General features: G+C 48.2%; 1 protein-coding gene across 1 annotated transcript in view; it reads left to right on the top strand.

Annotated features, from left to right (window-relative positions):
• Positions 1 to 504, top strand: part of Etfb (electron transfer flavoprotein subunit beta) — an 11016-nt gene extending 10512 nt beyond the window's left edge. The window contains exon 6 of the mRNA XM_059253406.1: positions 292 to 504. Within this exon, the coding sequence (XP_059109389.1) occupies positions 292 to 462 (171 nt within the window). The 3' untranslated portion in view covers positions 463 to 504. The remainder of the gene's footprint in view (positions 1 to 291) is intronic.
• Positions 505 to 12510: the final 12006 nt, after the last annotated feature.

The following is a 12510-nucleotide window of genomic DNA, read 5'->3' on the forward strand; positions in this document are numbered from 1 at the left end:
GCAATCTATGTACTATAGCCAAAAGGACACCTGTTCTCCCTGTGCTCTGTGAGAAGCTTAGGGTAGGTCACTAAGGGAGATCTTCTGCTGTAATTGAGCATCCCAGGGCATCCCAGCCTGTAGGGATAGACTATATCCGGTGTAGCTGTGAGAAATCACAGCCCTGGCCAGCAGAGAGGTCCTGAGGGATTCTGGCAACACATATGGCTCTGTGCATGCACCACTCACCAGCAGGAGGTAGGGTCAGGACAAGTCTTGGTAGCCCCATGGACCACTGATTCCTGTGTGCAGAAAGCCAAGAAGAAGAAGATTGAAGTGATCAAGCCTGGAGACCTGGGTGTGGACCTGACCTCCAAGGTCTCTGTGATCAGTGTGGAGGAGCCCCCTCAACGCTTAGCAGGAGTCAAGGTGGAGACCACAGAGGACCTGGTAGCTAAGCTGAAGGAGGTGGGGCGGATCTGAGGCCCTCCCTGTACTCTGCAATAAAACTGTGCCTTTCCAAGACACCGCCTCTGTTTCCTCATTCTGTGGATGTCCATTGTTTGATTCACTCATCAAACATCTACCTAAATCTCCCATGTGACAGGCCCTGTGCAGGGTGAGGCTGAGGAGTGAGCCTTTGAGTCACATCCTGACCATTGACTTCACTGTAAAGGAACGGAAGCTGGTAGAAGCGACTGCAGTACAGGTTGATGAAGGCTGGGTGGGGAGGCACACTGGCCTTTGGGGTCTCATGTGAGATTTCTAGCCTGGCTGATAGAGTCAGAGAACCTTCCTAAAGATGGAGTCCAGATGAGCGCTGGGAGAATATCAGGGAGACAAGGGTTCCTAGCTCCAGAGGATTTGGGCAGTCTGCTGTCTGGGCACACAGATCCCTACTGAGACTTGGCACCCAAAAAGGAATGAGGCTAGAGTCTTGTCTGCTGAGGGACACGTAGGCCAAGAAGACTTGTTGGCTGGGCATGTCTTTCAGTGGCAGAGCATTTGCCTAGCATGCAAGAGACCAGCAACAGAAGAATCAAACCAAGTCAAACATGGTGGCTATTGACCAGAATCCCAGCACCCGGGAGGCCGAGGCAGGAGGAATGCCATGAGTTTGAGGCCAATATGGGCCTCATAGTGCAAAAACAAAACAACAAACCAAATTCTTAGGTGAGATGAAGAGGTCAGGGCCCTACAGTCAGATACAGAGACTCTATCCTCACACTCATCCTTACCAAGCCGTCCCTGGCAGACCAGAGCACGTGGGGACAGCACGGTGTCATAGTTAAGAGGATGGGTTCTGTGTCTCTAGGCCTAGAGTTCAGACCCCACCTCTGACTGCATTCTAGCTCCAGGGTCCTGAGGCAAATGTCTTTTGAGTCAAGGTTCCAGCTCAGCAGGTGGGATTAGAATAACAATAGCTGTGAATGCAGGTTGCTTTTTATGGCATGACCAGTCAGTCACTCCAATATTTCATGGCTTAACCAGCATTAACCTTAGTTTGCTCATAAATCTGTAGTTTGACTGTGTATGGCAGCCCTCTCCCTCTCCGCTGTAATCCCAAGCTGCCGGAACCCTTTATTTATGTGTATATGTGTGTGTATGGCACGAGGGTGTGTGTTCGTGATTAGAGGTGCCTCTGGAAGCCAAAGGATCCACTGGAGTTAGAGTTACAGGTGGCTGTGAACCCCTGACAGGTGCTGGCAAGAGAACTTAGGTCCTCAGCAAGAGCAGGAAGTAACCACTCAGCCTCTGCCTTCTCTCCAAACCTAGAATATCTTTGATTTATTTTTTGAACATTCCATAGATGTATACGATCTATCTTGCCAGGCATGGTGGTGCAGGCGTTAAATCCTATCCCTGGGGAGGCAGAGGCCAAGACAGACAGATCTCTGTGAGTTCAAGGCCAGCCTGGTCTATATACCAAGTTCCAGAACAGCCAGAGCTACATAGTAAGACCCCGTCTCCTCCAGTATGTCCCCATCCTATCTTCACATCCTCTTATTTTTTAATTATTTTTGTAACCCACTCATTATAATCAGTCCTGTCTGCTGTAATGTGTGGACTGATCTTGTTAGCTAATTCTTGTGCAGATAACCATAGCTACTAATTTCATGTACTTGCTCCCTCCTCCAGCTGTTAGATTCTTTCTAACAGGCAGATCTTATGGGAAGATACTTTTAAAAAGTGGTCTCACAAAATTGGAAGGGAAGATGGAGGAGCAGAGCTGTGCATGCGGTGGAGAATGGCAAAACTAGAGACATGGCTGTGAAGGGTATGGGAGCATGGCTGCAGCAGACAAGAACATGTTATTACTGAATACCACTGGTCTTAGGCCAGCAGGCTGACCTGCAGCATGGAGCCACTGTGTGTAGCAGCCTAGAGCTGATACAGAAGCATGTCGTTACTGAGTATGGCCAGTCCTAGGCCCATGGGCTGGCCCACAACATGAAGCCAATGCTGCTGCAGCCCATGTTGCTCACCCTGCTGGGTAGAGGAGATGGCAAGCTGCAGCACCGACCACAGGTTGCAAGCACAAAGATTGTACCCGATGAGCCACGGGGCAGCTGGAACCAAGGACAGGAAGGTGTGCAGTGGCCTGGAACTCTTAAGAATCCTATCCCCAGATGCCCTGTGAAGCCTCAAGATCACCCTGACTCTGGGCAGCAACAAGATATCTGAGACAATTTTGAATGATAACCCAGTGTTTATAGTTCTTTAGAAACTAGAAACCGGGGCCTGGAGAGATGGCTCAGAGGTTAAGAGCACTGGCTGTTCTTCCAGAGGTCCTGAGTTCAATTCCCAGCAACCACATGGTGGCTCACAACCATCCGTAATGAGATCTGGTGCCCTCTTCTGGCCTGCAAGCCTACATGTAGGCAGAATATTGTATATATAATAAATAAATAAATCTTTGAAAAAAAAAAAAAAAGAAAGAAACTAGAAACCTTGAACCAGACCATGACTCATTGCAATAAGTATTTGCATGTAAAGCCATTTGGGAGGAAAAAAATATATATGTAGTTTGCAATGCCACTTCAGTAAACAAATGTGTGATGGAGAGGTGGGAAGATGGCTGAATGGATAGGCTTGTGTGCAGCAAGAGGTAGAACTAGAGACAAGACAGGTGTGAGAGTGTAGTTGCTGATCAGGGGAGCATGTCCAGCCAGATGATCATCCTGGCTTGAACAAGGACAGGATGTGCTGCCCAGCCAGATGATCATCCTGGCTTGAACAAGGACAGGATGTTGGAGATGGAGAACAGTTCATTTTCTGGCTTGGACCTTCTTGAAAAACCTCCATGGTCCATGTGCTGCTGGAGGCCATGTTGGTGTCTGTGGTCTGTGTTGCTACCATGGGCCATGTTGATGTGCATGTTCATGTTACCACTGAATGCCATGTTGATGTTCATGGCCTATGCTGCTGCCTGAGACCATGTTGATGTCTGTGACCCATGCTGCTGCCAAGGGCTATGTTGTTATTTGTGGTCCATGCTTCAGCCCGGTGGCTGTATTGAAGTCTGTGGTCAGTGCTACTACTGGGGACCATGTTGAGGTCTGTGTTCCTTGTTGCTGCTGGAGGCCCTGTGGATGTCCATGATCTGTGTTACCACTGAAGGCCATGTGTATGAGGCCTGAGCACCATACTTTCTTTTGAGCCACCAACCAGCTCCCAAATCATGATATGGAGATTTATTAGTTATGAATGCTTGGCCTTAGCTTATGCTCGTTTCTGGCTAGCTTTATTATTTTTTTTTAACTTAACCTGTTTTTCTTCATCTACATTTTGCCTTGGGGCTTTTTACCTTCTTTCTTCCTGTATGTCTTACTTTGCTGCTACCTCTCTGTCTGTCTGTCTGGCAGCTGCCTGGATTCTGGCCCTGGGTGTGTCCCACTTTCTCCTCTTCTTTCTTCTCTCTTGAGCCTGATTTCTCCTCCTACTTATTCTCTCTGCCTGCCAGCCCTGCTTATTCCTCTCCTGCCTTGCTACTGGTTGTTCAGCTTTTTATTAGACCAGTCATGTACCTTAGGCAAGGTGAAACAGCAACACATCTTTTCATAATTAAACAAATGTAGCATAAACAAATGTTTGCCCAGTTAAAGTAATATTCCACAACAGGCCTGTGCTGCTGCCAAGGGCCATGTTGATGTCTGCGGTCTATGCTGTCGCCAGAAACCATGTGGAAGTCCATGATCCATGCTACTGCTGACTGTAAAGGGCAAAAGCTTCTATTGCAGTGGTATTGATGACTGCAGACATCACAGTTGAGAATGAGAGACATTGAAGGCCTCTGTGACAACCCCCTTCCCTTCAAAAAGAAACAGTCTAGACAGGAAGCCATTGTGATAGGGATGCTGGAGTGTAGCTCTTCACAGTTGATGGCTGGTGGGGTGGGGTGGGGAAGGACTCAATTTTCATTAAGGGGCTGGCAACTCGGAGTTTGACCATGCTTCAGTGAGTATAGGGCAACACAAATTGGGCTTGGTGTATTTTTTTTTTCCTTTTTCTTCTTTCTTTCTCTTCTTTTTTGTGGGGAGGCCACAAGTTGGGGGTGGACCTGGGAAGACTGGGAAGTGAGTGTGGTCAGGATACATTGTGTAAAATTCCCAAATAATCAACAAAAATACTATGTTGGAAAAAAACTCACTTCATCTCAGCACTTTGACCAGTTATGAGTCTCTGCATTAACTGCTGTTCACTGCAGAAAGGCTTCTCTGGCCAAGTGAGAGCAACACTAACCTATGCCAAATCCTCTTTTTAAAATAGATTTATTACTGGTGTAGTAGTGGTGCACACCTTTAATCCCAGCACTCAGGAGACAGAGTGGATCTCTGTGATTTTGAGGCCAGCCTGGTCTACATGTTGAGTTCCAGTATAGCCAGGGCTACAGAGACCCTGTCTTAAAAAGACGTTTGATTACTTTGTTAGGATTCCAGCCACTCCTCCAGCTATATGACTGCACATGCACAGTTCATTAGCGAGGGTCTTACATCCATGCGCTTCGTGATTGCACAATGGATGCAGCTCAGTGACGCAATTTGCGCATGCGTGGTGTAGCTCCATCAGCCCACATGCACATGTGCAGGGGAGGAATCCTTAAAAAGCCAGTCACAGACTCCTCCTCTCTCTTCTGCTCTCTCCTCATCCCCTCTTACTCCCTTCTCCTCACATGTCTTTCCAACAGGCCTGGCCATGCTCTCTTCTGCGCCCCCCCCCCCCCCATAAAGCTCTGATACTGGGTTTTGTCGTGCCTCATGACCTTTCTTGCACGGTAACAGCGCCACTTATTTAAAAGCAACATACTTATTTTTAAATTTGATGTGTATGTGTGTGTCTGTGTGCCACATACATGCATGCAGTTACCACAGGCTAGAAGAGAACACTGGATTCCCTGGAACTGGAGTTACAGATGGTTGTGAGCTACCATGTGGGTACTGGGAATTGAACCTCTGAAAAAGCAGCAAGTGCTCTTAACCTCTGATCCATCTCTCCACTCCCACCTAACCCCCTTTGTGGAGTCAGGGTCTTCCTGTATAAGCCAGGCTTGCTTCAGACTCAAGTTCCTCCAACCTCAGTCTCTTCTAATGCTGAGGTTATAGGCATGTAGTGAAATAAATGCTTGGCAGGCTGGAGCTCTTGACCCAAGCTAAGAGTTGCCCAGGGCCTCAGCCAAGGCTGTGGGCCAGCAGCCAAGACTCCTCCCCAAGGGGCTGCTCCAGAGGTTGTACAGCAATAGCAGCTGTGTTGCAAGGGTTGTTTTGCCACACAGCAGAGTGCACTGCAACAAGTCTGAAAGTGGTCTGGGAACTTCCGCTAAGTCCTCTGGGCATAGCTATCACGGAACTTATTAGATCTGAGGATGGAGTAGAAGCCCTACTTTCCCTTTCTTTTTTCTCTTACTTCTTTTATTTATATTTATATTATTGTTGGTGGTGAGATAGGGTTTTGGTATTATAACGAATTCCCTCCTCCTGCCTTGAGGAGATTTCTATCAGGGTCCAGAACAGATGCTACAAGCGGCTAAGGATTCTAATCTGAGGGATATCAAATGAATCTTAGCACATTGAGTTCTTTAGTCCATTCACTTGATTCTTCTAGGTCAATTCTATCTACAGTTTCAGCTCTGTGCTTCCATTCAGCTCCTCTCTGTGCCCACTTTTCCTGTCCTCATAGTTTTAGTGAGCTCCTATGCTTTTGACCTGATCTTTGTCCTCTGTTCCTTCATCCTCCATCTACATCCTTCCTGGCTCCTTACCCCTGCCCCTGATAAACTCTACAAGAGATCTGCTTTACCCTCTACAGAACCTCTGTCTTCCTCTCTTCTCTCTGGCCAGCGGTTCTGTGTCTGCCTCTGGAATTGCGCTCCAGTCCTTACTGCACCTGGTTATGCAAAAAGCACTATTGTCCTCAGTCAGTCTCTCTGCCATGCCCCTAGGCAAGGAAGGGGATGGATGGTATGAGCTTCATTTGCACAAGAAACAAAGCTATGCATCTAGCAGCCTGCTTGTCTCCTAGGCTGGGGGAGGGGGAGTTAGTTACCTAGAAGTTAAGCAGGTCTGTGAAGCTTAGCTGCTTGCCAAATGGTCTATAGTATTTCGGCACGCAAGAATTTCATAGCAAAAGACAGCTGAAATATTAAAAACTGGATAACACCAAATATTCCATAATAAATGGCTTGCCTTTTGACAGACCCTTGGCTGGTCAAAGTATAGCTTTAATACACAGCTGAATCTCTATAATATATTCTTGCGGCCCACAAGAGTATTATCCCAGGCTGACCTGAAGCTTGCTGTGTAGCCCAGGCTTGTCCTCTGCCTCCTAAGTGTTGGAATTTCAGGTGTGTGCTACCAAGCCAGCTCTATGTGTTTATCTGTTTGGGTTTAGTTCTGGGGATTGAACTCAAGAGTCTTACACTTGCTAGGAATAGCCATGCCCCAGCCCCTCACTGGGAGATTCTAGGAAGTGGCTCTACCACTGAGCCACACCCCCAGCTCCTCAATAGTGGGTTCTAGGCAGGGTTCTACCTCTGAGCCATACACACAGCCCTTCAAGCAGTTCGTGCTAGACCAGCGCTATATCACCCAGCCACATCCCAGCCCTCTCTTTGAGTGTTTCACTAAATTGCCCACCCTGGCCTGTAGCACAGGCAGGCTTTGGACTTTTGAACTTGGAACAGGATGTCCTCTTGTCTCAGACTCTCAAGTGCTGGATGGAGTGACAGCTCCCCATGGAACTTAAAAGGTCAAGTGAGAAGCACACAGCTAAAGCTTTAAAGCTAGCATCCACATACGATGGAAAACATACAATGTTTGTCTTTCTGGGCTACCTCACTCAGGATGACTGTCTCCAGATCCCTTCATTTACTTACTGTTAGGATTCTGCCCCCACTCTAGCTACATGGCTGCACATGCACAGTACAGGAGCTAAGCGAGGGGTCTTGCATCTTACATCATCAGTGCACGCTGGTGAGTACGTGTGCACGGCATGGTCACGCAATCAGCGCATGCGTGGTGTAGCTCTGTAAGCCTACCTGCACGTGCACGGGAATCCTTAGAGCCAGACACAGACTCCCCCTCCTCTCTGCTCTGCTCTCTTCTCTCCTGCCCCTGCCTCTCTCTCTGCTCTCTGCATGTGTTTCTTCCCCAGGCATGGTTCTTCCCCCCCCCACTTCCTCCTAATAAAGCTCTTATACTAGATTTTGTAATGGTTCGTGCCTCATAACCTTTCCAAACAGTAACCAGTGCCGCTTATCATTTTTAACACCTACAACTTTCATAATTTCATTTTCCTGAGCAGCTGAATTGTCTTCCAATGTGTAAATGTATTTTCATTATCCATTTATCTAAATGGGATATGTATATCACACCCTCCTCTTAATGCCCAAGGATCTGTTCAGAAGAGGGGGTGCAAAGACTGTAAGAGCAAAAAGTGGCGGATGACTCCAAAGAAGCAGCATCTTCCAGGCACAACAGGACTGATGCACATAGGAACCCCAAGAGACTGTGGACAGTATGCACAAAGACCTGTCCAAGTTCAAGCCAGGCAAAATCCCTGCGTGGATAAGAGGAAATGGACACAAATCCTTACCCCTAGCCAAGAAGCTATTTGAAATTGATAACTTGGAGAGGGAAAATCAGTCTTCTTCAATGGTACAACACTGGATATATCGACCATATCCCAGGGCAGGCCCCATGGTCAAGCAGAGTCAGCCAACACAAAATGGACTCCGTGCTTTAATTTATTTTATTTTATTTTACTTTATATTATGAAAGAGAAAGAATATGAAGATGAGTGAGTAAGAAGGTTGGAAAAGATCTGGAAGGAGTTGGGGGACAGGAAAAGATATAAAAATATATTAAATTCTCAAAGAATAAATTAAAACATCATCATTATTATTGTCATCAATCAATTAATTAATTAATTTGATACAAGGTCTCTCTACTGTCCTGGAACTCCCTATGTAGACCAGGATAGCTTCGAACTCACTGAGATCTGCCTGCCTCTCCGTCCCAAGTGCTGGGATTAAAGGCATGTGCCACCATGCCCAACAAAACAGTATTTTTTTTTCGGTTTTCTGACATAGCAAAGAGCTGTATGTGATACATAGAGCATGCTCGGTGCCTCCCACCAGCACATGAGTACTATACTTGTTAGGATTTGGTCCTTATTTACGTCCTTTAATTACGTCATCAGCCTTCGCCGGCTTCCCAGCCTAAAAAAGCGGTTGAGCCCTCTGTGGGCTCTCTCTCTCTCTGTTCCCTCTCCTTTCCGCTCCTTCCCCCCATCGGTCCCCCTCTCTCCCTCTTCCCCCCGTCGGTCCCCCTCTCTCTCTCCCCCCATGTCTCTCTCTCTCTCTCTCTCTCTCTCTCTCTCTCTCTCTCTCTCTCTCTGTCTTTCTGTCTCCCCCCCCCAATAAAGCTCTGAAAAGGTAACCATGGCTATGATTCTTTTAATTAGCACGCTCCTCCGCCGGCATGGCCGCCGCGGGCGGTGACCAGCCACGAGGGGCAGCGCCGCCGGCATAACCAACATTGGTGCCGTTCAGACTCGGATACACCACCGAATACCGAGGACCTGCTGACTGCTGCTGCTTGCCGCCTCTTCCCCCATCCAGCGAGACCGCGAGACCGCGAGCGCGCGCGCGTCCCTCGCCGCCTCCGCTGGACCCCCACACCGCTACCGCCATGATTCTTCACCACAGTAAGTCCGCGGTTCTCGCGGCGTAGTCCGAGCTATATTCTTTGCGACGGACACCCTGGGGGTCATCCTCGAGTTGCACCAACAACGGCACATTTTCGTTTCTGACGAGAAAGTAAATGGTGTCTTGGTCTACCGGGTGGATCAAGTTGGTGCAACGGCAGCCCTTCGCATCCCTTGACGAAGAGGATGGCGAACTTGAGCTGATTCATGGATCTCTCTCCACTCTTTGGGGACGCCCAAGATTGTAGTCTGATCCCGGTTTGTTATTTTAATTTTTTATTTTTTCTCTCGGCTACAGCCATGGGACAAAAGGGCGGATACATTGGCGGATAGGGGCGGGCACCGGTAAACCTGGCCTCATAACAACGTAAACCTGGCCACATAACAGAGTCGCGGGAACTTCTGCCAAAAAAAACGGGCAAATAAGAGTTACTTTATCTCCAAGCTTTCTGCTAAAGCTCTAAACCCTTCTCCTTCCCCACTTCTGCGTCTCCACGTGCAACCTTTTCCGCCGGCAGTGGGCGGGCTTAGGCGGCTTCTACGACTCGCCCTAACTCACCTTAACTCCACCCACTCATTCTCAAACTGCCTTGAGAAGCACAGACAGGTCTGGAAGCGGCTAAGATTCATACAAATAAGTTTACAGTAGTCAGGATGGCTCAGCCAAAAATATTCAGCTTATAGCCTCAGACAAGTCTTCCGGAAAGGATCGGTTTATAGTCTGCCTCCTGGCAGATCTTCCAAAAGCTGTCCTTAAGCCATCGATCAGCAGGAAAAAAAAAAAAAATTCAGGACATAGAGTAAAATCCGTCTCTTGTTCCCCAGACCTCCCCGACTAAAACTTAAACATCTGGAGAGCAAGGCTCCTGACCCCACAGGCAAAAGAGTCATCTGTGGCATTTAAGGTGTGCCAGGGAAAAGATAAAGTCCAAAAACAAAATTGCCAAGTGCTGGCACTCGCTGACTCCCAAAAGCTGTTGGGTCCCTGTTTTAAGTGAGGAAAAGGCCAGGGGCTAGCGAATGCCCTGCCAGGCCATTGACAGCCTTGTTAAAAGTGCCACCTAGAAAGACAAAGAGTCAGCTGACTGCCCCCAGGCACCAAGATGCATGGGTACATCAAGCTAAGACCTCCAGCAGACCTAGGCTTGGCTACAGACATGGCAGGGAACCCAGAACGCGGCAGGGAAGCGATCCAATTCTTTCCTTCTGGACACCAGAGCCACTGACTCAGTCCTGGGAGTTTTGGGATGCCACCTCTCCTTTATTGTCGGGTACAGAGGACAGCCTTACCACCTCACCAGATTTAATTACACTTTCAAAGTTACTTAATGAAAAAAGATTTCCACCTAAAATAAGAGCTCATTGCTTCACTCCAGATCCACTGCCTGTGTTTCTCATGTGCATACAGACAGGGCCCTGATCTTTGCCTTGTCCCTAATTCCAAAGGGGGAAAAAATTTCTCATGTACCACAAGCCTTTCTCTTCCCAGTTCCCTGTTCTAACTCACTGTTCAGCTAATGGTACAGGACCACCACAGAACCAGAGTCCAGAGATCATCAAATAAGACTGTAACAGCTAAAAGGTATTTACACCCCCAGACCCAAAAGCGTCTGGGCGCTACAAAGACTTTAATGTAAACATCTATTACTATGAGATGCTTTTAACAATTGATCACCTGTCTCCTAGATGCTGAACCAGTAAAGGAAACAGATGCTTTAAAATAATCTGTCTCTGATAAAGCTTAACATGTTTCAAAATCCATAGGGACAGGCCAGATCTACCTCAGATAAATGCCAACATAAAATAATAATGATTCTTTTTATCTCTCTAAGTTTTTCTGTGTCACCAGCATCTTGTCAAACAGAAAGTTCCCAGCCACAGCCAAGAGGGATACATGTCTCCAGAGCAAACGGATGACAGACAGCATTCCACAACACCTGTCGACCTCGGAAGACTCCCCTTCTCTATTCCCCCCAGAGCCAACCAACGTCCAAAAGTCAGCTGGAAGCAGTTTTTGAGAGGAACAACACCCCAGTCCCATCTACCTGCTTTTTTTTATAAGGGAAAGTCTGGGATGTTAGGATTTGGTCCTTATTTACGTCCTTTAATTACGTCATCAGCCTTCGCCGGCTTCCCAGCCTAAAAAAGCGGTTGAGCCCTCTGTGGGCTCTCTCTCTCTCTGTTCCCTCTCCTTTCCGCTCCTTCCCCCCCGTCGGTCCCCCTCTCTCCCTCTTCCCCCCGTCGGTCCCCCTCTCTCCCTCTCCCCCCATCTCTCTCTCTCTCTCTCTCTCTTTCTCTCTCTCTCTCTCTCTGTCTTTCTGTCTCCCCCCCCCCCAATAAAGCTCTGAAAAGGTAACCATGGCTATGATTCTTTTAATTAGCACGCTCCTCCGCCGGCATGGCCGCCGCGGGCGGTGACCAGCCACGAGGGGCAGCGCCGCCGGCATAACCAACAATACTAAGTCTCATAGGTTCAGAAATGAGCAGAGGTCTGAAGCCTATCAAGGGGGATTAGGAAAGCTTTCTGAAGGACTAAGCAGTCTGACCAGCCTCTCCTGGCTGTGTAACCTCCCACAGGAAATCTGACCTCTCTGCATCATCATCTCTTGGCCTGGCAAATGAGGACCAAACGTCCTGCTCAGGACATGCAGAAGAAATCATCCTGATAATAACGCACAGATAGAATTGAGCATGGTTCCTGGCTGAACTTAAGTTGACATTATTATTGTAGCTATTAATGAGGGGAGACCTGAAGGACCAGTTATGAGGCAGCCAGACTGGAGAGGGAAAGAGCATTCCAGGTAGAGGAAAACAATGCTTGTAAAGGCTGGGAGGTGAGATGGCATCAGAAGAGCACCATGTTCAGGGGGATAAGGGATGGAGCGCAGAGAAGTGGGTGGGTCCTGTAAGAATGTCTGCAGAGGATGCTGTGGAGCCAGGCAAAGCTGTCACATGGAGGGAAGGGTCAGCTGGCCAGGGAGGGGTCCTAACCAGAGTAGGAGATTGCAGGAAGCAGGTGGGGGATGTAGGTGAAGATGATGAGGTCTGAGCAGTAGGCACCAAGAGGAGAAAAAGGGGGGAGAAATCTAGATAGCATCAGAGATTGATGGCAGTGCCAGGGAGGAAGCCGGTGGGAAGGGTCCCCAGCCTTTGCACAGATGATGGAGCCATCCCAAAGTGTTGGTCAAAGGGGAGATGCTGAGTTTAGCAGGTGTTGGACAATGGAAATTGAGTTCTAGGTCTCAGGGGAGATGGTCTCGACAGAGACATCAACTGGAGACTTGATTCTGAGGACATCAGGGAGTCACAGAAGGGGCCAGGGTCAGA

Source organism: Peromyscus eremicus, chromosome 1, assembly GCF_949786415.1.
Source record: "Peromyscus eremicus chromosome 1, PerEre_H2_v1, whole genome shotgun sequence".
NCBI classification, from domain to species: Eukaryota; Metazoa; Chordata; class Mammalia; order Rodentia; family Cricetidae; genus Peromyscus; species Peromyscus eremicus.